General features: G+C 34.9%; 1 protein-coding gene and 1 pseudogene across 2 annotated transcripts in view; one reads left to right on the forward strand and one right to left on the reverse strand.

Moving 5' to 3' along the window:
• The window catches only part of BTAF1 (B-TFIID TATA-box binding protein associated factor 1), a 114,752-nt gene that overhangs the window by 76,418 nt on the left and 11,870 nt on the right, over positions 1–26,464 (reverse strand). Inside the window, exons 2-8 of one of the 2 annotated variants that reach the window (XM_090277976.1) lie at positions 22,850–22,973; positions 19,872–19,986; positions 17,830–17,976; positions 10,900–11,063; positions 8,084–8,220; positions 5,726–5,855; positions 5,398–5,466 (exon numbers count right to left, since the gene is read on the reverse strand). In XM_090277976.1, the coding sequence (XP_090134102.1) occupies positions 5,398–5,466; positions 5,726–5,855; positions 8,084–8,220; positions 10,900–11,063; positions 17,830–17,976; positions 19,872–19,986; positions 22,850–22,973 (886 nt within the window). The remainder of the gene's footprint in view (positions 1–5,397; positions 5,467–5,725; positions 5,856–8,083; positions 8,221–10,899; positions 11,064–17,829; positions 17,977–19,871; positions 19,987–22,849; positions 22,974–26,464) is intronic. The other variant, XM_090277974.1, reaches the window with a different exon arrangement.
• LOC150009982 (large ribosomal subunit protein eL20 pseudogene) lies at positions 23,395–24,046 on the forward strand (annotated as a pseudogene).

Genomic DNA, 26,464 nt, shown 5'->3' on the forward strand with positions numbered 1-26,464 from the left:
CCATAAGACTGTCACCTGATTTATCAACAGACATTTCAGGCCAGAAGGCATTAGCATGAAATAGTCAAAGTGATAAGAAGCAAGGACCTACAACCAAGACTACTTTACCCAGCAAGGGTGTCATTTAAAATTGAAGAAGAAAAAAGAGCTTCAAGAAGTTTGTTACCACCAAACCAGTACTACAAGAAATGTTACAGGGTCTTCTTTAAGAAGAAGAAGAAAAAAAGAGGAACATAGATAAAATGATAAAATTGCAATAAATACATACCTATCAATGACCACTGAAAATATAAATGGCTTAAATGCTCCAATCAAAAGATATAGGGTAGCTAAATGCATAAGAAAACGAGGCCCATATATATGCTGTCTACAAGAGGCCCATCTCAGAATGAAAGATACAAACAGACTAAAAGTAAAGGGATGGAGAAGACTTCCAGACAAGATGTAGGCATAGGCAGACACACTGCATCTCCCTCAAGACTTAAGAAGGAATTTACAACCATCTCCAAACTAAAAAGCAACAACAACAACAACCAGAAGTTCCAGAAAATCAAACTACATGGAAGTTCAACCAATGAAGAAATGAAGAAACATTCAGACAGACAGGTAGGAGGGGCGGAGCTGGGAAGAGGACATGCTGTGGTGGCAGCAGCGCAAGAGCTGAGGCTGTGGCAAAAAGCGCAGTCACACATTATAAAAACCAGGAGGGACACCTGGGAAATGATCCCAGCCCCAGACCAGACCATGCAGCCCACGGTTCCGGTGCTGGGGAAAACAGAGCCACATTGCTTCTGACTGTGAAAACCAGTGGGGTTAGGGCAGAAGAAGAAACTGCCAGTGTCTCAACAGAGTCAGCTATGGGAAGTGGGAGAAGTGCCTGGAAAACAGGTAAGTGCTGGGCTTGCAGCACTGTTTCCTCACAGACCCTTCCCCCACATACAGCACTATAACGTGGTGAAACGGGTCATCCCACACTGACAAATACCAAAGAATCCAACCCTCACAATCTAAGAGGTACAACAGCTCTACCTAAGACACGGAGACAAACACAAAAAACTGTGAAGTTGAGAAGACAGGCAAGTATGGCCCCAAAGTGGGGGCAGATCAGGTTCCAGTGGGAGAACTGAGTGACAAGGAGACAGCCAACCTAACAGAAAGGGAGACAGCCATCCTAACAGATGCACAGTTTAAAACACTGGCGATAACGTTGCTTAGAGACTTGACAGACAAGATTAAGCATAATAAACACGGAAGGGAGGAAGTGAAGGCTGTGCTAAGTGAAATAAAGGAAAATCCACATGAAACCAATGGTGAAGGGAAGGAAGCCAGGGTTCAAATCAATGAACTGGAACATAAGGAAGAAATAAATAGTCAACTAGTACAGAAGGAGAAAATAAGAACTGAAAAAAATGAGGAAAGGCTTAGGAAACTCTGGGACAACTTAAACGTGCCAACATCCAAATCACAGGGGTGCCAGAAGGAGAAAAGGAAGAGCAAGAAACTGAAAATTTATTTGAAAAAATGAAAGAAAACCTCCCTGATTTGGCCAAGGAAATAGACATACAAGTCCAGGAAGCACAGAGAGACCCAAACAAGCTAGACCCAAATAGGACCACACCAAGACACATCATAATTAAAATGCCAAAGGTTCAAGATAAAGAGAGACTCTTAAAAGCAGCAAGAGAAAGAAAAGGGTTACCTACAAAGGGGTATCTATAAGACTATCAGCAGATTTCTTAAAAGAAACTTTGCAGGCAAGAAGGGACTCACAAGAAGTACTCAAAGTGATGAAAACCAAGATTATTCTATCTAGCAAAGCTGTCATTCAGAACGGAAAGGCAGATAAAGTGCTTCCCAGACAAGGTAAAGCTAAAAGGTAAAGCTAAAGGAGTTCATCATCACCAAGCCCTTATTATATGAAATGTTAAAGGGACTTATTTAAGAAAAAAAAAGATCAAAACTATGAACGTTAAAAATGACAACAAACTCACATCTATCAACGACAGAACTTAAAAAAATAACAACAAAAATAAACTAAGCAGACAACCAGATTGAGAACAGAATCATAGGTATGGATGGGGAGCATTTGGAGGGGTGTCAGCTGGGAGGAGGAAGGGAGACAGGAGGGGAAATGATGCAGAGATTAAGAAGCATAGTTGGTGGCTACAGAATAGACACGGGGATGTTAACAATAGTACAGGATAGGGTAAAGCCATAGAATTTACATGCATGACCCATGGACATGAACTAAGAGGGGTGGGACTGCTGGAGAGAAGGTGGGGTCCTGGGCGGAGGGGAGCAACAGGAAAAGAAATTGGAACAACTGTAACAGCATAATCAATAAAAAAATACTTAAAAAATAAAATAAATTATAAAAGTAAAGGGACAGAAAATATATTTCATGCAAATGAAAATTTAAAAAGAGTTGGGGTAGCATTACTTGTATATGACAAAACAGACTTTAAAACAAAGGCTATATAGTAAGAGACAAGGAAGGACACTACGTAATGATAAAGGGAGCAATCCAACAAGAGGATATAACCCATGTAAACATTTATGAGCCCAACATAGGAAAACCGAAATATATAAAGCAAATCTTGATGGATATAAAGGGAGAAATAGATAGTAACATAGTCATAGTAGGGGATTTTAACACGCTATTGATACCAATGGATAGATTTTCCAGATAGAAAATCAAAAAGGAAACAGAGGCCTTAAATGACACACTAGATCAAATAAATTTAATTGATATCTTCAGAGCATTTCACCCCAAAGCAGAATATACATTCTTTTCAAGTTCACATGGAACATTTTCTAGGGTAACTACGTGAGGACACAAAACAAGTCTCAAAAATAAAAAGACAAATAATATCAAGAATCTTCTCTGACTATAAGGGCATGAAACTAGAAATCAATTACAAGAAAACAAACAAAAAACACACAAAGACACAGAGGCTAAATAACAGCTTAATAAATGAATCGGTTTAACAGTGAGATCAAAGAAGAAACCAAAAGATATCCTGAAACAAATGAAAATGAGAACACAACAACCCAAAATTTATGGGACACAGCAAAATTAGTCCTAAAAGGGAAATTCGTAATACTGCAGGCGTACCTCAAGAAACAAGAAAAATCTCAAACAATCTAACTTTACACTTAAAGAACAAGAAAAAGAACAATAAACAAAGCCCAAAGTGAGTAGAAGAAAGATCAGAGCACAAATAAATTAAATAGTCTAAAAAAACAACAGAAAAGACCAATACCACGAGCTGGTTTTTCTGAAAAGATAAGATGGACAAACCTTTAACCAGACTCATCAAGAAAAAAAGAGAGGACCCTAATAAAATCAGAAATGAAAGAGAAGTAACAACTGACTCCACAGAAATAACAAGGATTGTAAGAAAACATTATGAACTACATGCCAACAAATTGGGCTATCTGGAAGAAATGTATCAATTTCTAGAAACATTCAATCTTCCAAAACTGAACCAGGAAAAACCAGAGTTTCTAAATAGATAACAGCTAGTAAAATTAAAGCTGTATCAAAAAACACCCAGCAAACAAAAGTGTTGGATTATACCACACAATTAAAGAAGAATTAACATCATTAAAATGTCCATACTACCCAAAGTAAGACACAGATTCAATGCAATTCCTATTAAGATGCCAATGGCGTATTTCACAGAACTATAACAAATATTCAAAAAATTTACATGGAACCATAAAGACCTTGAACAACCATAACAATCTTGAGAAACAACAAAGTTGGAGGAATCACGCTACCTGATAACAAAATATATTACAAGGCCATCGTAATTAAAACAGCATTATACTGGCATAAAAGCAAACATATAGATCAATGAAATAGAATAGAGGGCCCAGAAATAAACCCATGCTTTTATGGTCAATTAATATTTGACAAAGGAGGCAAGAACATACAATGAAGTAAAGACAGTCTATTCAATAAATGGTGTTGGGAAAATTGGACAGGTATGTGTAACAACAAATGAAACTAGACTACCATCTTATACCGAGCATAAGAATAAACTCAAAATGGATAAAAGACTTAAATGTAAATTGCAAAGCCATTAAAATGCTAGAAGAAAACACAGGCAGTAAAATCTCAGACATTTCTATTAGAAATATTTTTTTCAACATATTGCCTCAGGCAAGGAAAACTAAAAAAAAAAAAAATGAGACTACATCAAACTAAAAAGGTTTTGAATGGCAAAGGAAACCAACAAATGAAAAGACAACCCACTGAATGAGAGCACATATTCGACAATGATACATCTGATAAAGGGTTAATATCCAAAATTTTTAAAGAACATATAAAACTCAACACCACAAAAACAAACAATCCAATAAAAAAATGGGCAAAGGACCTGCACTTCTTCAAAGAGGACATACAGATGGCCTATAGACACATGAAAAGACTCTCAATGTCACTAATCATCAGAGAGATGCAAATTAAAACCACAATGAGATATCACATAACACCTGTCAGAATGACTATCAGCAATAAATCAACAAACAATAAGTGCTGGGAAGGATGTAGAGAAAAGGGAACCCTCCTGCACTGTTGGTGGGAATGCAGACTGGTACAGCCACTGTGGAAAGCAGTATGGAGTGTTACAACAAAAAATTAAAAATGGAAATGCCTTATGACCCTGCAATTCCACTTTTGGGTATATATCTGGAAGAAACCCAAAACACTAATTCAATAGAATGGATGCACCACTATGTTCATTGCAGTGTTATTTACAATAGCCAATATCTGGCAGCAGCCCAGGGCCCATCAGTAGATGAGTGGATAAAAAAGCTGTGTGGTACATTCACACAGTGGAATACTAATTACTCAGCTGTGAAAAAGAAGGAAATCTTACCTTCTGTGAAAGCATGGATGGATGGGGAGAGTATTACTATTATACTAAGTGAAATAAGCCCGTCAGAGAGACAAGTATTGTATGATTTCACTTATGTGTGGAATCTAATGAACAAAATAAACTAACAAACAAAATAGAAAGACTCATTCATAGAGAACAGACTGACAACTGTCTGAGTGGAGGGAGTTGGCGGGCTGGGTGAAGAAGTTGAAGGAATTAAGCAAAAAAAAAAACAAACAAAAATAATAATTCAGGCACAATCAATAGTATGGTGATCACCAGAGGGAAAGTTGAGTGGGGATAAGTAGAAGGGGGGAAAGGGGGGATAACGGTGATGGAAGGGGACTTGACTCAAGGTGGTAAACACACAATACAATATACAGATGACTTAATATAGAATTGTACACCTGAAACCTATATAATTTTATTAACTAATGTCATACCAACAACTTCAATTAAAAATATAACACCAAAAAAATTTTAACTTCCTAAAAAAAAAAAAAAAACATACCTCCCAGGAGGGATTAAAAAGGTCATTGCAAAGTTCTTCGCAAAAGCTTTCCAAAGGCCATTCATTTGTCTAAAGAAGAAAAACAAAATTACTACTAATTCAAAATGTCTCTTTTATGCTAATACTTGAAATATTAATAAAGTATATTTAGAGGTCTAGTAATAATCAGCTTTTACATTTTTTAAATAATTAAAATTTTTATTAATGAAGATATGAGTTTTAATAATATTTCTTTCAATTACCAGATTATTAAATACCATTTACTGACATATTAGTATAAAAAGATGATACACAATTTCAAAGGACACTTTAGGACATTTCATAATACCTCTTCAATTAAGGAAGAACTGTCTGGAATATTATCAATCAAGACTTTGGAATCATTTGCAGACTGATTAATAACAACATTTGCTATTTTTCGTCTCTTTTCTTCTGGCTCTCCATCAGTACTATCATTGCTAAAAAAGAAAAGTCACATTTAAAATATGAATAAGGATAATGTGAACCACAATGAATATAAGAGAATTCATCATTTGAACAAATGTTTTGCCATATTCTGCTTATATGGTTTACCTATAATTTCATGTATCAAATAACTAAAATTAACCACTTACATTTTTTTAAGCAAAAATACTCTACTACTCATTGATGAATATAAAAATAGTCAATAAATTCTTGCTTTCAAATTGGATCTCAAATCTAATAAGTCTTTTTTTCTACCTCTCTAGAACCAGCTCCTCTCCTTTTTATTTTAAAACTTCCTTGGTCTAACAACCTAAATCTGGCCCAGTGTAACTTTTTTAGGTTTTTGAACCTAGGAGAAAAGTAACATACTGAATAACGCATTATAATTTTACCAGTTCTTGAAAAATATAAAGATAACTGATCAATGAAAAATGTGTCCAGAAAATTTGAGGAAGTGTTATTTTATGACTGAAAGACCAAAAATATTGAGGCTACCCTCATGGCAAAATATTAAAAAGAAGACAAGTAAAACTATTCAGAATTAATGAACAGGAGCAAATTAGCACCATTAAGCTATATACAACATTATCTTCTATAAATATTCCCCCCATCTCAATAGTGTAATTTGTTTGGTCAACTATTTTTTCTAAAAGATAATGAATAAAATCTGAGCCTCTCTAATCTCATTCCTTACTGTTTTTAACCTAATGCTCTCCAATCTAGTCACATTGGTCACTTTACTGCCCTTGAACTTGTTAGGCACATTTCTACTTCTAGGTATTTGCTCTTACTATTCCCTCTATATGGAATGTCTTCAAAATACAGACAGAATCCTCACTTCTTTCAGATTTCTACTGACAAGTCAACTCTGTGAATCCCCTCCTTGACCAGCCCATTTAAATTTTAAACTCTCTACCCACAAAACATTTCACATGCTCGTTACTTGCTTTGTCTCTTTTTGTCTTATTCCTTATGATTAACATGTGATTTACTTATTTACCTTGTTCATCTATCTTTCCTTCTAAAATATAAGCTCTACAAAGACAGAAATCTTATCTGTTTTATTCACTACTGGATATTCAGAGCCTAGTACAATATCTGGCACATGAAAGATACTCAATAAATACTTGTGTAATGAAAAAATCACAAATCTGAAAAATAAGGTCTAATATTTCCAATATTTGGGTAAAAGTACTTATATAAATAAAAGCCAGTAGAAACAATTACTAGGTTGCTATACGATCATAATGAGCTCCTAACAAAAAACCCTGTAGTTAACAAGCAATAAAGATTCTGTACTTAAAAATAAAACAAGACCATATAAAAATTTATACCAAGTACTATAGATGTTTATTATTTATCCTCCTTTGTGTCTAGCTCTTAAACATTGTAAAAACTTTTTAGCTATATATGAATAGAAAGAACAAAATGTCATCTGTAACACTTATTTTCATAGGCTCTCCTGTTTAATTCATCATTTACTCAAACAGTTCTTGAATATCACTAAAAATTCTGATATAATAGAGCTGAGTAGGGTCTACAAAAACTGCATTGTAACATATCCATCAAAATGCTTCTGAAGAGGGTTATTTTGAACCATCCTTTGAGAAATGCTGCTCCAAGCCATGCACAAATATCACTTTCATTAACTCACTAAGAATGTGAAGACCATGAGTTTAACCACAGAGCTCTTTCCTACAACACAATTAGATAAAGAAGCCTGGATTATTACCTGCTATTTGGTTTAGCCCCCAGCCTAGGGAACAGCTGATGTAATACTGTAATAATTCTTACTTTACTAATGCAGTACTTATTACTTGTGGCCCTTAGACCATCATCTCTTGGCCTTCACTCTACTACTCTCATTTCCGTCCACTCATCCCAGCCAAACTGGCCTTCTACTTCTTGAATATTCCACAATTAAGGCATTTACACTGTCTGTTGCCTCTGCCTGAAATGTGCTCCCCTTGGGAAACCTTCAACCCTCATTCAGATCTCATAATTAGTAACAAAAAATACTGTATCTGTATATGTAAAGTTTTCTGGAAAGTTGTCCTAGTCCCTAGTAATAGTAAATACTCTCTGACAGTCAAGCAAGACAATCCAAACGGTACTCCACAGCTAGAGACAATGTTAGCAAAATGTTTTTAGAGATTGAGCAGAAACAGATTTAAGCCATATAGTATCACTGCTTTAAATAAACAACAGAAAAGATTACTACCTCTTCTCATTAGTTTCCACTGCATCCCTGGATCTCTGTTTTGCAAATAACTTGGCCATTCTTTTAGCTTTGTTCTTTTGTCTATTGCTCATTCCTGCTCGAAATTCTGAGTCAATCAATTCAGCTGCCTGGAGAGTCTAAAAGAATAAAAGAATACTGAGTTTGAACTTTAGAAGTTAAAATAAATATCCATAGTATCACAGTCTCAGAAGAGAGTAAGTCTATAAAGTTCACCATATACAAACTGATCATATTCTTTTTTGACAGCTTCATGCTATTCTGTTGTATGGCTATAACCGTAATTTTACTCTCTTTTTCCTTCCTTTTCTTCCAATTCCCAACAGATGCTCATGTGTTTCTTAACTTTTCTTAGTCATAAATGTGGCACAAATGTATGATCCTAATCCACAGAGAGGGCTTTGAAGAGGTAAAATTTCAAAATAACCATAATACCAACCAAAAATTTTAAGAATAAAGAATGTCAATGAAAGAAACTGATAATGATCACCCACTAAAAAATAAAAATAAAAACAATTATAGCCAGAAGTGATTGGTCCAGCATCCTAGAATCAACTCATCCCATAAGCTCCCTTCTTAAGCACTCACTGCCTACTGTTTTTGATCTCTTCTCCTTCATGGCAGACATTATAAAGGCTATGAAATAAGAATGCTTTGAGCCCAAGTCTAAAAATCTGTTCTGCCCTTAATGGATTAAGATTCAAACGAAGCCCTGAGCCAGGACAATCACTCAGTTGGTTGGGCATCATCCCACAAAGTGAAAGATCACCAGTTCAATTTCCAGTCAGCGCGCATGGGTCTGATCGCCAGCTGGGAGCGTGCGGGAGGCAACTGATTGGTATTTCTCTCACACATCAATGTTTCTCTCCCTCCTTCTCCCTCCCTTCCCCTTTCTCTAAAAATAAATAAATAAAATCTTTAAAAATTTCAAATGAAATTTACCATTCTACAACCAACTAAGGTCACTGGTGTGGATGCCAAGCTACAGTCTTGATCCAGGGACCACTGGTACATATAAAAGGCAATGCAGCAGCAATGAGCCTATGGCAATTCCTTGGATGTTTTGAACCATAAAATGGCTGTTATCCATCCCATGTCCAACTATTGTGTATATAGATCATTTCTTTATTATACCTGCCCATTCATTTTCTTACACCATGCACAATTACCACACTGTGATTACAGTACTACACTTTTGTTCACCTTTATTTTATTCTATTTTTTCTTTTTCATTTACTTCTTAAGCTTCCTTTTGTATCCCATTTCTTTCCTTTTCTTGCTGGTTGTCATTAAATTTTCTGCCTCCTTCTACTCTCCTCCTTTTTCCCTCCAGTATGTGTAATTTATATATATATATGTATGCACACACACATACACACACACACACACATATATATATCTATATCTATATATATATAGATATAGATATATATATTTTTTTGTCTGCAAAAGTTATTCAAAATCTGCCCTTGCCAGGTGGCTCAGTTGGTTGGAGCATTGTCCCATGCGCCAGAAGGCTGTAGAGTAGATTCCCGGTCAGGGCACATACCTAGGTTGCAGGTTTGATCCCAGCTGGGGCATGCATGAGAGGAAACCAATTGATGTTTCTCTCTCACACTGATATTTCTCTTTCTCTCCCCCTTCCTCTCTCTCTAAAATCAATAAAACATATCCTCAGATGAGAATTAAAATAAAAAAGCTATTCATCATCACACAACCCCCAGTCCTAAAATAAATAGTGTAGTTTAAAAATTCTAATGGTTAAGAGAATAACTTGTATGATAGTAAATAGACCATTCTCAGCTTAAGCAAAGGGAAAAGCCAAAGGAATAAGAAGGTAAGGGTTTCATGACCACAAAGCAGGAAATCCTAATAGGGCTCAAAGGACTCTAAAAGGATACTGCAGTGGCAAGAGGAAATGGTACTGATCCCCAGAAAGGTAGTATTTCTGTTGTATGTGAATTTTTCTGAGGAGAACGCCACAGCTTTTACTAGAGCTTATAGAGTCTGGGGCTTACTTACAACACACACACACACTCCCTCCCTCCCTCCCTCCCTCCCCTTTGTGAATTGAAAGAGAGAAAATGAGGAATACAGAACAAAACTATAATGATATAGTCAGCAACAAAATAGCCTGCAGCTGTCAAAAAAAGAATGTGATCAATCTGTACATACTGATATTTAAGCTACATGAAGTAGGTAAAGGTAAACATGGCCTAAAAAGACACATATACTTGTGTACACAGAAAATTTCAGAAAGGATACATAAATAATAAAAAAAGGTTGTCTATGGAGTGTAGGGACATGGATGTCTATCAATTACTGGAAAGAAATTTCTTTTACTTCATAGTGTATATCCTTTTGCATTGTTTAAAGATCCTTTTTATCATGTTTGTTACTTTTCATATTAAAAAATGAATCACAGCTCTAAGATTTTAGTATCACATCTGACTATGATAGCCTTTCAAGAAACATTCACTTTTTTTTCCTTTGCTAAAGAACAAAGAAAAGAACAGTTGATGCAATTAGGGTCTCTTAATATTAAGAGGTTCCTCAAGTTCCACAACAGCTTCTATCTAACAGTCCAGTCTCTACAAGGAAGGCTGAACTTCTCTCTCTTTAAAATCTGTCACCAGAAATCCAATTTATGAAGATATTAATTATATTATGGTGGCACTAAGCAGCAATGAGTATAATCAAGGACAGCATTTTTTTTTTTTTAATTGCAATTGCATTGCAAAACAAAGCAAGTCCTTTGTATCATTACTTAAAATCAAACAAATAAAGGTTTTACCTACAGGTTGTTTGTTTACAAGAGCTGCTGAAGTTGGGGTATAATCCAAATCTTCATCATTGAAGAGTTCCTCAGTACTCATTCCAATAGCTTCTCCCATATTAAGGCCAAGTTTCTTCTGTAATAGTTTTCGCTGGCGTGCTATCCTCTCTTTAGGATCCACTTCACCTTTGAACAGAAAAGAAATACATTTCCTCCAAATCAGTTAAAAGTTGTTCTAAAACATGAAAATCAGACTCAATTAAAATACAAAAAAAAATTAACTATTAAAACACCCCTCCTGACAACAAACAAACTATATACCCCTTGTCTCAGAATATGTCGTAAGTTCTATTACTCAACATGATTAGGAAATCGTGTACTAGCTAACAAAAAACTCTAGGAAATTTCGCTGGGACTTCCCCATTGCCCTACTGTCAATTATAAAGTATATATAAAATGAGAATCATCCTATGGAAAAAAAAAAAACTCACTTTATAGCTACACCTTATATATTCTCTGAAAGAACTAACTAGGCTAAAAAATAATAATCTAGATTTTATTTGAGAGCAAAGATCACAACAAATACATGCTTATTCCAAGTGTGGCCTTTATGTACTCTAAGATGACACAGCCCTAATAGTCCAAATAACAAAGATAAAGGCATAAAAGCAGAAAGATTTTAAATGTCCCAAGTACAACCTATAATACTTCAGTGGAAAACAGATAAAAAAATATTATTTCAAAAATAAAAAGTTAGGCCCTTGCCACTGTGGCTCAGTTGGTTGGAGTGTCATCCCATACACCGAAAAGCTGGGGGTTTGATTCCCAGTCAGGGCACATACCTAGGTTGTGGGGTCAATCCCTGGTCGGGGCACATACGTGAGGCAACCAATTGATGTTTCTAGCTCACATAGATGTTTTTCACTCTCTCGCTCTCTTTCTCCCCCCGCCCCCATTCAATAAATATAATAAAGATAAAATAAATAAAATCAAATAAAAATTTGGGCTTAAAATAGCTAAGTTGCAAGAGACAGCTCTACGTAATTGGGAAAAAAACACTTAACATTTTAAAAACAATGATGATCTGCTTCTAATAAGTCTTATTGGACTAACCCGCCATAGGTGGTAAATTCTAGGCAAAATATTTTTTAAGAGATTACCTGTAGGCACTGGAAAGAGTACAAAAGTAGGCATATGCTTGGGAGATCATCAATACCTCGAAGAAGGGCATTGCACTGGGTGAGTTTCCCAATTTTGCAGCTTTTAACCTTAGGGTATGTGGGGCAGCTAAAAGCTGGATAAAAAAAAACCCAATCTTTCTGGATTGAAGAACTAGAGGGACGAGACTCAGTGGTCAATCAGGCCACTAAAAGAGAAAACTTAGAAAGGAGAGCGCCAGAGAGAAGGACCAAATCCTGTGTAAACTCAGTCAAATCTCTGGCTGAATCAGATCTGAACTATGCATGCACAGGGCAGACTCCACACAGTGCAGCTAGAACTAAAAACTGATCTGAGATTTGAGCCATTTCCCACTGCAAAGGAGTCTGTAATTTGACTTTAGCCAAATTAAAAGCATGCTAAAACAAGCAAGTAAGCAAAAACCAAGCCAAACAAAAACACTCTTTGGAAGAATGTATCAGAATCTAGCCAGCACAACATAACACTTCTAAGGTGAGGAATACAATCCAAAATTAAGTGACATACAAATAATTTTTTAAAAAATGTAACCCATTCTCAAAAGAAAATTAATGGAAACCAACTCTGAGATGACCCAGATGTTGAAATTAGATGACAATATGTTTGAGCTGTAAGTTTAACAATGCTCAATGTGAAGAAAGATACTGTCACAATAATAAAAACACAGGATACCTCAATAGAGAAACAGAAACTATAAAAAAAGAACCAAATACATAGAATCATGCATTTGAAATAGTGCATTGTATGATGTGCAAAATATAACAACAAAGCTATATATATATAATTTTTTTTTTTTTTAAAGAAGTGGGCCTGGAACTGAACAATACAATATCTGAAATTTAAAAATCACTGAATGGGCTTAACAGCTAAATGGAGATAAGACAAAGAGTAAGTAAACTTATAGATAGAGCAATACAAAGTACCCAATCTAAAGAACAGGGAGATAAAAGATCTAAAGAAGCAAACAACCCAAAAATGAAATTAAAAGAACAGTTCTACTTATAATAGCATCAAAGGCAAAATTTAAAATTTATATTCTGAAAACTAAAGAATCTCAAATATCCAAAACAATCCTGAAAAAGTACAACAAAGTTGGAGGCCTGTGCTTCTTGATTTTAAAACTTACCACAAAGCACCAGTAATCAAGATAATGAAGTACTGGCACAGGGACAGACACCACTGGAAAAGAATTGAGAATCCAGAAATAAAACAGTGTCTATGGCCAGCTGGTTTTCAACAAGGGTGCCTGATAATTTAGTGTGGAAAGAATAGTTCTTTTCGACAAATGCTACTGAGACAACAGGACAGCCATATACAAAAGAATGAAGCTGGACCCATAACTCCACAACACATATAAAAATTCATTCAAAATGAATCAAATACCTGATACTAAGAGCTAAACCTATAAAACTCTTAGAAGAAAATGTAGGAGTAAGTGACCTTAGATTTGGCAACAGTTTCTTATACATGACATCAAAAGCTTGAGAGACAAAAGAAAAAGATAAACTAGACTTCTTCAAAATTAGTAACTTTTGAGCTTAATGAAAGTGAAAATACTACCCACAAAATGGAAGGATATGTTTGTAAATCATGGATCAAATAAAAGGTTTGTATCTAGAATGTATATCTTACAACTCAGTGATAAAAGAACAATATTCCACTTAAAAATGAGCAAAAGATCTGAACAGTTCTCCGAAGAAGATACACAAATGATCGATAGATAAAACACATGAAAAGAGGTTCGATATTATTAGTTACCAGGAAAATGTAAATCAAAACTATGAGAAAGCACTTCACACTTACTAGTATGGTCAAAATCAGTTAATAACTGTGTTAATAACAAGCGTTGTCAAGAACATGGAGAAATCAGCACTCTTATGTATTGCTACTGGAATGTAAAATGGTAGTGCCATCTTGGAAAACAGTTTGACATTTTCTCAGAATGGTAATGCCGTAGATGGTAAAATATAGTTACCTTATGACCTAGCAATTCTACTCCTACTTTGAAAACATATGTCCACACAAAACCTGTACACAAATGTTTATTACAGCATAATAGCCAAAGGTGGAAACCACCCAAATGTCACCAACCAAGGAATGGATAAATAAAATGTGATATACAATGCAATATTATTCAGCCATAAAATGAAGACCATTTCACATTCTTCAGAATGGCTATCATCAAAACAAACAAACAAACAAAAAAACCCAAAATAACAAGCGTTGAAAATGTAATGAAAAAAACAGCTATTCTGATTTACTGCCTGGGCATTTCACAGTATCACAACCCTCCTCTTATTCAGAGTCTGGACATTTAGATAAGGGCTTGAACTTATGATTCCCACAAGTTACCACTTTGCTTTTCCAGGGTATCTTTTCAAATACCCATTTAGAGCAGTGGCCCCCCAACCTTTTCGACAGGGACAAGTTTTGTGGAAGACAGTATTTCCATGGGGGGTCAGGGGCAAGGAGGCAGAGCTCAAGTGGTAAAGTGAGTGGTCAGCTCACTCACCTGCTGCGTGGCTCAGGTCCTAACAGGCCATGGATGGGTACCAGTCCACAGCCCAGGGACTGGGGATCCAATTTAGAGCCCTGATGGGTGTGGCTCAGTGGACTGGGCATTGTCCCTCAAAGCAAAAGGTCGCTCATTCAATTCCTGGTCAGGGCACACGCCTGGGCTATGGGTCAGGTCCCTGACTGGAGGCATGAGAGGTAACCAATCAATGTTTCTCTCCCTCTCTTTCTCCTTTCCTTTCCTTCCCTCTAAAAATAAATAAATAAAACCTAAACAAATAAATAAATAAGCCACTTAGAGTTGAGTCTAGGAAAAATGAGTGACCTTCCCCCCAACAACCTTACAAACAATAGGTGCCTGCTACCCTGATCTCAATCTCCTGCTTATTCATGACCTGGGACAGAGGGCTGCCCTTTCCCTACACGCAATGCCCTCACCACCAGCCATTTCTAGGATCTATAAGTCAGAAATTTTGTGACTAATTCCTTCGTGTGACTGTATTGAAAGTATGCCTTCAACTAAAATAACCCTGAAGTTTTCACTTCCCCAAAGTGGGAGCTCAGATGCTGAGCAAGCTACCTGTGAGGGTGGCTTGTGCCTCCTCATTCAGCAGGTCATACTCTGCATAGTCTTAATTTAATACATCAGCTCTGAGTCCCCCAACACAGCAAAGATGTGAAGAAATTGGAAACCTCGAGCAGTTGACAAGAATATAAAATGGTGTAGCCACTATGGAAAACAGTATGACAATTCCTTAAAAAAATTAAAAATAGAATTAACGTATGATCCAGTAATTCTACTTCTGAGTATATAACCGAAAAGTAGTAAAAGCAGCAATTTGAACAGATATTTGTATACCCATGTCCATAGCAGCATTATTCACAATAACCAAAAGGTAGAAGCAATCCAAGTATCAACTGATGGATGAATGAATAAACAAAATGTGGTATAAACATACACTGAAATATTATTCAGCCTTAAAAAGTAAAGAAATTCTGACACATATTACAACATGGACGAACCCTGAGGCAATTGTATTAAGTGAAATAAGCCAGTCACAATAGGACAAATACTGTATGATTCCATTTATATGAAGTATCTAAAGTATTCGAATTCATAAAGACAAAAAATAGAATAGTGGTTGCCAGGGGATGGGGGAGAGGGAGAAATGGGAATTGTTTAATGGGTATAAAAGTTCATTTTTACAAGATCAGGTGTTCTGAAGGTTGGCTGCATGACAACATGAATGTACTTAATGCTACTGAATTGTATGTACATTTAAAAATAGTTAAGATGCTACACGTTATCTATATTCTACCACAATTTTAAAATAAATATGTCCTACAACAGTAATAAAAACTACTTAAAAAATGAAATAAATACTGATATATACTACAATATAGATAAACTTTGGAAACATTATGCTAAGTAAAAGAAATCAGTCACAAAAGACCACACATTTATGACTCAATACATATAAAATATTCAGAATAGGCAAATCTACAGAAAGAAAGTTGCTCAGGGCTGGGAAGGTGAGGAAAGGAAGCAGGGGGATTAAAGGGTGATAGCTAGACATGGGGTTTCTTCCTGCGGCAATAAAAATATACAAAAATTATGCATATCTATGAATATATTAAAAACCAATGAGTTACACACTTAAAAATGAGTGAATTGTATAAAATCTTATTTATATCTCAATAAAGCCATTTAAAAAAATTTAAACGCTGCTCTACCCAAAGGGAAATACACTAGACCCAAAGTTAGTCCTCTTGTTCCAGGGAAAGTCCTACTGGGAAAAATAACCTACACAACTGCAGAAGAGACTCAGACCAGCACCTATACTAATTATGAATGTGTTCCTTGTATAACATGAGAAGACAAACACAGATGAACAGGCATTTAAAGAAAATCTAACTTCAGGGTTTTACATAAGCACTGTTCAGCATACTGTGACTTATCAGAATTTAAAACTGAGCTCCACAAAATTGGGATTTCCAGTTTTGGTTACATAGTAGAGTCGCAAGTGAAGTTTTTTCTTTTAAATACAATTTCCTAGAGCTCTCCAGATATCTATTAATCAGAATCTCTGGAATAAGATCCAAACACTGTTTTATTTATTTTTTTAATGACAAAGATGACACTGACTTTTATACCTGGATTAGGGACAAAGGTCTCTGATAAATGTCTATGTGTACCCTAGAAAGATTAGTAAACCTACTGTTTAGAAATAATGTTTTTCAAATTTAAAAGTTTCTACCTCCCTTATTAGAAAACTATGCTTTTCTGGAACTTGAGGAAATTTCCCTCTTTTCTCCAAAAATAATTAAATCATATTTTTCAACAGAACCATATTAAAAGAGAGAATGGGTACCTGACTTTTCTAAAGATACACAAATTGAAGATCATTTCATTAACTTAACTAGATAGATATGCTTTGACTAATGACTAGCGACAAAACAACTGTTCTGTTTTGGTTTTAGTCAAAAGAACAAATTATTTACTTACAGATATCCACTAAAAACATCAAGGTTTTTTCCACTCAAGGCATCAATCTTGAATGGCCAAAACATTTATTTTATATCCAGATAGATTCTGTAAGTTTAAAGATAATGGGACAATTACCTATTCAAGGTTTAGTTTTCATTTTTAGTTTTTGCTTTGGTCACCAGCAAGAATAGATCCAATTGTTTAAATATTTAAAACACATAATATCAAGAAAAATATCATATAGCCTCTACAAGTTCCAGAATTGTGCAAAGATTGCCACCATCTGTACTAATGCTGGCTTTTAAAATCTATTTAACTTAGGCTCTTGGGCAACAATTAATACTTTCTGTATTACATAAAATGGCTGCTGAAATATTAATATGTACCCATTAATAATGCACACAGGGTGGAACAAAAGTAGGTTTCCAGCTGTGAGTACGCAAGCACAGAATTTATTCTAGTATTAATTTATTAATTAGCGTATTATTTTTCACATGAAAAATTATAAACCTACTTTTGCCCCATCCTATATATATAGTATATATTCAGTTAAGGGAGGAAAATATTCATGTGGTAGCTTTCAACCAAACACTACTGGTTATCTCCCCATTCACATCAACCCCAAATGCAAACTTCAGTCAATCTACATTTTGTGACATGTTAGATTCTGCATGACTGATACACAGCCTATCAAGTGATAAATGAGTCTGAACCTATGCATTTCAGACTTTCTTCTATGGGACTACTACATACCTGACTTTTCATCTTGTACTTCAAATTCTGCACCAGCAGATCCCAATAGTGATGCCCCATGTTGTAACAATCTACATATATCAAATCTGTCAAAATTCAATCGATCTGTAGTAGATGAATCTTCCATAGCACTTTCTGAAGTAGGTTCTAGAAGAGGTTTAAAAATATTAATTTGATCACACAGCCAAAATGTAAAATGAAGAAAATAACATTACTTACAGTGGATGCATAACATTTTAAGAAAAGTAAAAGGTGAAGGAAGTAGAAACACTACTGTGGATTTATTTATAACAGCTCTTAGTTATTTATAAATAAACTATTTGGTTGGTGGCTCTTCTTCTAAAAACCATCAGAATGTTACTGGATGTATATATAGCTGTTTTTTACTACAAAAGCACAATGTTATATGAAAAAAATTCATCATCATGTTGAAATATGTATGTTAAATTTCATGCTGTCTCCACTTACTGTTAAATTGTTTAAAAGTACCAAGGGGAACAGTATGAGTTTATTATATTGCTAAATTGGAAGATAAACATTTTCACAGACTATATTCATAAAGAAGTCTAATAAGCATCATCCCTCCTTATACCTGAGGAATATCTGAGACACAAAGAAACTACTTATTCAATTAAACTCACTTCTCACAATATGAAGCAAATTATCCCCTAATAAATTCCTAAAATTATATATCCATCTGAGGCCTAAAAAAATCTATAAAATCTTCTGTATTCCTTCACAAAAAAGTTATGCCATTATAAATTTTATTATTATTTTTTTAAGTATATTTTATTGATTATATTGTTACAATAGTTCCAATTTTTTCCCCTTTGCTCCCTGCCATTATAAATTTTAAAATGTATTGTAATTGTTCACTGGTTTGTGCAGTTGTCATTTGCATATAATTCATCTATAAACTATAATTGCTTGACTTAAAGAGAACTGCTACAAATATTTTAAATTTTCTAGTGATGATAAGCAATCTTACTATAAATTTAATGCCAGTGTAACTAATTTAATAAGTTTGTAAGAAAGAATCTGAGTTCTAAGATCTATATATACCAAAATAATCAGAAATAATAAGCTGGAAAAGAAAAAGCTCTTTGCTAAAAACAAGTTATAACTTCTTCTGGTTATAGAATTCATTTGATGAAAGACAAATAAACATAATTATTCAAAATAATGTGCCAGTAAATTAAAGCAAAAATTTTAGACAAGCTAGGACTTATGACAAAAGCGATGTTATCAAAGTGACTTGAAAATGAAATCCAACTGCACTACATTAAATTTTCACTTAAATAAAATGGGTACCTTTACACATTTTTTAAAAAGCATACACTATTTTTAAATATCATTACAAGAAGAATAATTTCCAGTACAAGACACTTGACACACACAAAAAACTAGACATACCCATCCAAATATCCATAGATAATTGTGCTTAAATTTAGAAAACAATTATTCTTCCACCAACAAAAAATAATAGACTGCTTCAAATATTCACTTTGCATTGACTTAATTTCATTTTTAGGACATAAATTCCTTCTGGGAAGTAATAATCTCTATAAATCGAGCATACTGTAGAATAACTTGTAAAAATACACATGAAAACATTTCTAGTAGGTTTTTTTAAAGCATAGTAAAAATCACCATATTCACTGTCATTTCTTGACAAGGCTATATCTAAAAGCATGGAAATTAAAATTTTAAATTAAAATTGAAATTATTAAAATATAAAATGTACAGTATATTTAATTCTACAGTTAGGATTTTAAGGCAAACAATTTTTCCCCTTAAAAGCATCTTGCTTGGGCCCTGATCCATGTGGCTCAGTTGGTTGAGCGTCATCCTACAGAGCGAAAGGTCACTGGTTCGATTCCCAGTGAGGGCACATGCCTGGGTTGTGGGCTGGTCCCTGGTTGGGGCACGAGATGCAACCAATCCATGTTTCTCTCATAATCAATGCTTCTCTCCCTTTCTTTCTCCTTCCCTTCCCCTCTCTCTAAAAATAAATAAATAAAATATATATTTTTAAAAAGCACCTTGTTTGGTTCTCGGCACTGGATTCCACTCAGGTACATTTTTCACTATAGCTTCAACAGCTTGTCCTGCTGCTATCCGAGTATCCCAGTTTGTACTTCTTAAGTATATTAACACCTTAAAAAATTATAATAATAGTTATATACCAAGAAATGTTCAAGGCAGCCAGAACAGATACAAACTTACATGTCATTATTCAATAATTTATAATTTAGCAGCCCTCAAATTCTTATGAAACATCTTGAAATTATTAAATCATTTATAAAATTATATCATTCACAGGAAATATCACTACACCTTAAAAAATGAGGAACTTTCAATAAAAGAATACTTAAGTGCATTTGAAAAATAACATAGCTTTTAACATGCTGAAAAGCAAAGACTGTGATACTGGCAAAAGGACAGATATGTATATCTTAATAGAATAGATTTGAGAGTCCAGAAACAATACTATGTGTCTACGGTCAACTGATTTTCAAAAAGTTGCCAAGACAATTCAGTGGGTAAACAGTAGTTTTTATCAATAAATGGTGCTAGGACAACAAAATAACGAACTCACACCATACACAAAAACTAACTCAAAATGGGCTATAAGTCTAAAAGTAAGAGCTAAAAACTACTCAATTCTTAAAACACGTGGGTAAATAAATATTTGTGACACTGCGCTAGGTAAGGGTTTTTTTAGATATGACCACAAAAGCACAACTGATGTTAAAAAAATCGGACTTCACCAAAATAACTTTTGTACTTCAAGGATACCACCAAGTAAGTGAAAAGACATCCCACTGACTGGAAGAATATATCTGCAAATCAAATACTTGATAAGGGGCTTGTATACAAAGTATATAAAGAACAAATATCCCGCTTTAATAATACACAAAGGATCTGAATAGACAGTTCTCCAAAAAAGATATACAAATGGGCAATAAACACATGAAAAGATGCTCAACATCATTAGTGATCAGGAAAATGCAAATCAAAAGTATAATGAGATATCACTTTACATTTACTAGTATGGATATAATCAGTCATTTAATAACAAGCTTCAGCAAAGACGTGGAGAAACCAGGACTCTTCCACTGCTGCTGGGAATATAAAATGGTGGAGCAGTTTGGAAAACAGTCTGGCAGTTCCTTATAAAGTTAAAGAGCGTAGATGATCCAACAGTTTTACTCTGGGTATACATCCAAGAGAAATTAAAACATACATCCACACAAAAACCTATATATGGATTTTCATAGTAGCATTTTCATTACAGGCTGAAAAGTGAGAACTATCCAAATGTCCATCAACTGTTGAACAGATACGTAAGATGTGGTATATCCACAGAGAATATCCATATCCATACAATGGAATATTATTTGGCAATAAAAAGAAATGAAGTAATGAGACACGCTACAATATGAAAGAACATTGAAAATATTATTTCAAGTAAAAGAAACCAGTCACAAAAGGTCACACGTTTATATAAAATGTTCAGAATAGGCAAATCTACAGACAGAAACTAGATTATTGGTTGCCTAGGACTGGGTATGGTGGGGTGGGTGGGAAATGAAGAGTGACTGCTAATGGGCATGAGGCTTCTTTTGGGGAGATAAAAATGTTTTAAAATTAGATTGTGCTGATGGTTGCACATATCTGAGAATATAATTTAAAAATAGTTGAATTGTATACTTTATATGGGTGAACAGTATTGTATGTAAATTATATTTCAATCAGGCTGTTTAAAAAACACTGAAGGCAGATAAAAGAGAATAGGAAGTAAGAAGGTGCTGAAGACAAACTTTGCGTCTTCTGTAATTATTTGATGGCAGCCAGTATACTGGGGTCTCAGTTATAATGACCAGAACTCACTTGAAAGGCTGGAAACTTTTTCTCAGTTCAGCACAGATTAGTCTTGTTCATTGTTTCCAGCTTCAGCCCATTCAGTCCTCCTCTCTTTCTTTAAGATGAGAAGAAATGGGTATGCTTCTCTATCCCATACCTTACACATGAGTATAATATTGCCTAATATGCACTGTTCTCCATTCTGAGATCATGGAGACTGTAGATGTCAAATCACTGTCTGTCCTTCTACATCTTGGATGTAGAGCAGGGAATATATCGGGAAGAGAGTCACTGTTAGCCCTTATGGTAGGAACCACATAAAATAGATTTATACAATATATATCAACAAAGGGCTTTGAAATCCTACTCATAAGAATCAGGGAGGGACAAATGAGAATGAAAATCAGGGGTAAACCTTAAGAGCTTTCAATATCTGAGCTATCCTATTGCTCCTCCATCCTATTCCCTATTCTTCCCTCCCTTAAAGCACTATTGTTTTTACTTTGCATCCCAGAAAATTAAACACATGGAATTTGCTGCTTACTCTCATGCAGGCACACTTCTACAAGCCCAGAGTTCAGTAAAAAGACTGCCATTGCTTAGGGAAAGAACATGGGCTAGGATTATGAAAACTGATTCACAAAGCAGAAAGCCTCCATTTTCAGAAAGCTGATCACTAAGAACGTAATGACAACTAGCTTCTCGTATATTTTAATCATTGCCCATGAGCACTCATGCATTTGAAGACTGCCAACTATAATATAATTACTAGCTGTTAAGAACAAGTTAGACCACTAAAAAACCAGATTAACAACTTAGTTCACTACCAAATTGGGTCAGATTCAAATTTGTACCACTGATAAAAGGTTTTATGTTGTGTGAAAGCCCTCCAACAATTAAACTATGCAAAAAAAAAAAAAAAAAAGAAAAAGAAAACCCAAAGTATTTTTAACCTTGTGACAAACAAAATAAATTACAAAGAAACAGAAAAATTTTTTTAATATTTGGAGAAATGTTAAGATATTTAATGAAATTTGGAGACCACAAGTTGTCACTAAAATAAAATAATTCCTTTCTATACTTTTTACGTTCCTATCCATGCACAAACTTCCACAATTGTATTATACTTTTAAAAAAAAAAAAAGGTTCTTACTTTAGATAAGAGATTATTTAGTTCATGGGGATGAAGCTTAACCACTTCTCCAAGTTGCTGTGCAGCAGCTTTTCTTGTAACTGGAGTAGTGCCAGTATCCAGTAAGATAAAAAGACGATCAAGCCTAAAATTACAAAAATATAATCGTTATAATAGTTATTCTGAAACATATTTTCTCATATGTATAAGTACGAGTCAATAAATGTAGTGGGCATCTTTGAACAAAGATCTACATTAGGGCTGCGGGAGAATCTCTTCTCTCATGGAACTTGCTATGAGGGCTGAGTGAGTGGGTAAGGCAAATACACAAATAAGGAGAATACAGAATACAATAAGATACATGTTAGAAAACACAAAGAAATTGATTTGAGGAGTGGGAACAAAGAAAGCAAATACTATATCCCCAAGTTTGTAATACCGTAAAGGCTTCACGAAACAAATGGTGTATGAGATGGACCATAATGGTAGATAAAAATTCAATACTGGTGGAGATGAGGTGATAAAAGGGAAAGGGGGAGCCACCTGGATGAAGGAATAACACAGCCATGAGAAAAGGAAGACTATACTTAGGCAAGTGACTAAAAGCTTGATTGCAATTCAGCGTACATTTAAGAGAACAGTGGGAGATAGCTACAGAAGTAGCTAGAGCCTTTTGTGGGTGGTGGCAAACTCGGAGAGAACTCTATAAATGCCTCGGGCACACCGCAAGAGTACAAAATGGTGGGGTGCTGCCTGCCCACCCCCAAATGCGATGCACTGCACCTCTGCTGCATGAGCATCTTTGCACCTAACCATGTTGTTGCCAAGTCCTGCTTCTGGCGCTCTGTGTCTCAACTGAAGAAGATGAAGAAATCTTCAGGGAAAACCATCTACGGTGGGAAGATGTTCAAAAAATTCCCCTTAGGGGAAGAACTTTGGCATCTGGCTGCACTATGACTCCTGTAGTGGCAACCACATGTACCAGGAGTACTGGGACCTGACACCACAGACACTGTCACCCAGTGCTACTGAGGTGTGGGGGCCCACACCCACTCACTTCAGATCCTGAAGGTGGAGGAGATCGCAGCCAGCAAGTGCCGACGACTGGCAGTCAAGCAGTTCCATGACTCCAAGATCAAGTTCCTACTGCCCCACCCGGTCCTTCATCGTCCGCACAAGCCGTGCTTCATCACCAAGAGGCCCAACACCTTCTTTTAGATGCAGGGCCTCCCAGTCTCCTGGTCTGCCCAAATAAACTCTTTGGAAAAACAACAAACAAACAAACAAACAAAAGAAGTAGATAGAGTCCTAATGTGGAGACCTTTGAATGTATGGTTCAACCATGAAGGTCTTGGGTTAAGAAAATGATGGGACTGGAGCTATGTTTTAGAAAGACTAATCTGGCAGCAGTGTGAAGCATGAAATAAAATGGAAGGAAAGTTTTAGAGAATTTAAAGCTAAAAGTGCAGACCTGAATTATACTCAAGAATACTAAAGAGAGGTTGGGAGAAATGCTGAAGTAAATCACACATAGAGATTTAGTAAATGAAATGTAAAGGAAATAAAAAGATTCTGAGACTAGGAATCTTAGAAAACAAAGATGTCATTAAAAGAAATGGGAAGAACTACTGAGGAAATGTTATAAGAAAAGATGACAAGTTTATTACTGGTAGGGAGAGTATAGCAAAGAGAGACCAAAAAGGATAGTTGGAATAGAAGTCTGAAGTTCAGGAGAAAGTTGAGACTAAAGATATATAGGTATATGAGTCATCAGTATAGAAGTGACAGACATGGCAATAAATAATATCTCCGAGGAAAGGCATATAACAATGTCACAAATTCCAGAGCCACAATGCCATGATTCAAATCCCACCAACGAATAAAGTTTAGAATAAAATTACAATGCCTTATATCTGAAATAAGTAGGGGGAAATGGAAAACTGTGTTACTTTGTTTTGGGCATACAGAAAAATCCAAAGATTTTAAAAATAAAGTCACAAGTAACTACCACAGCTGTCCACATATCATACAGGTCTAGCCCTCCTGTCGCACTACTAATCAGGCTTAATGAGGTAAAGTGGATGCCACAGTAATGAAAGGAAGATGGCTTCATATATGGAATAAATATGTACTTTAAACAAGATGGAGAGTGACGAGAGGCAAGATTATATTGACTGTTTCCAGTCCCATATAAAGGGAGATTCAAATTTTATCTAATGAAGAAGAGAAGGCAAGCAAGGTCCCAAAGCTAATCACAATCATTAAGCATTAATACACCATAAAGCTCAAATTTTACTTCTGGGATTCTTTTTCTTTCATAAAGAGCTAAAAAATTACAATACAAAGCTCTGAAAGCCTTTTATAAAATAAACCTCTAAGGGAACAAATGAAATGGACAAGGTTTTTTGTTTTCCTTTTTAGTGTAGCATTTCAAATTAGCCAGTCATTAAGAAGTACAAAATCATTACAATTGGTAAGAAATATAACTAAAATTGATATTTTTTCTATCAGGAAGGCTAAGGGTACTATGAGAACTTTTCAAATGCTTCAGAACAAAACACTAAGAGGGAAGGTACAAATTTATAGTTAAGGGTATGTAAGAAGGACATATATCAAGAAAAATATTTTAGCCCTGGCCAGATGGTTCAGTTTGTTGGAGCAACATACTGCACACCAAAAGATTGTAGGTTCAATACTCGGTAAGGGTATGTACCTAGGTTGTGGGTTTAATGTTTCTTGCTTTCTCTCTCTCTAAAATCAACAAACATATCCTTGAGTGAGGATTAAAAAACAAATAAATAAATAAAATAATTTTTTCAAATAAAAATATTTGAGGCAATTAAAGTCAGTGACATAATGACAAAAAGAAGTAATATAACACAATTTTTATTCCAATATACTGAATGGCACACAGTGATTATAAAGAAATTAATTTTTATAAGACATGCAAAAATTAACTTACTTTATACATATACAGTGCATAGATATATCCCACTTTTCATTTAATGCTATCTAAATATTTATCTTTACCCATTCATTCATCAGTTTTTCTATAGGATTTGGTGAACAGTGACTCAGAGAAATAATGGGACAAAAGGGAAAAAAAATTTTTCTGACAGTTAGTGTTCTTAAAATTTTCTAAGACTAAGTCAGACCCAAAACCCCATCCTTAGAAAATGATTTCCCACACCCATCCCAAATATAACTCTCAGATGCCCTTTGGTTTCATCTTTGAATGTGGCTGCAATGTTAAAAGTTTATAAGAACCCTACGCGAACCAACAACCATCTACATGTTGCCATGACCATACGATTTTGAATGCCTATACTCAACGAAATTTGCGAAAAGAAAATTTAAAATCTACAAATTACTTTTTATAAGTATCAAGACAAATATTCATTTAATCCTTCTATATTCTATGGCAGGCAAAATTATCCAAAATTAAGAAAGTTTTACTATAAAGAGTATATTAGTCTTAGGTCAAATTTATGCGACATTGGACTTATAATTGTGTATGCTGCATGTATTCATGTATTCTTTGTAACAACATGGGCTTCTCTTATATGTGTACAGTTCCCATAGTTTCAGCACTTTCCTATAAGAAATAGTTGTAAAATGGAAAACTAGACTGGAAAT

The sequence above is a fragment of the Furipterus horrens genome, unplaced genomic scaffold, assembly GCF_987537825.1.
Source record: "Furipterus horrens unplaced genomic scaffold, mFurHor1.1.pri manual_scaffold_5, whole genome shotgun sequence".
Classification (NCBI taxonomy): Eukaryota; Metazoa; Chordata; class Mammalia; order Chiroptera; family Furipteridae; genus Furipterus; species Furipterus horrens.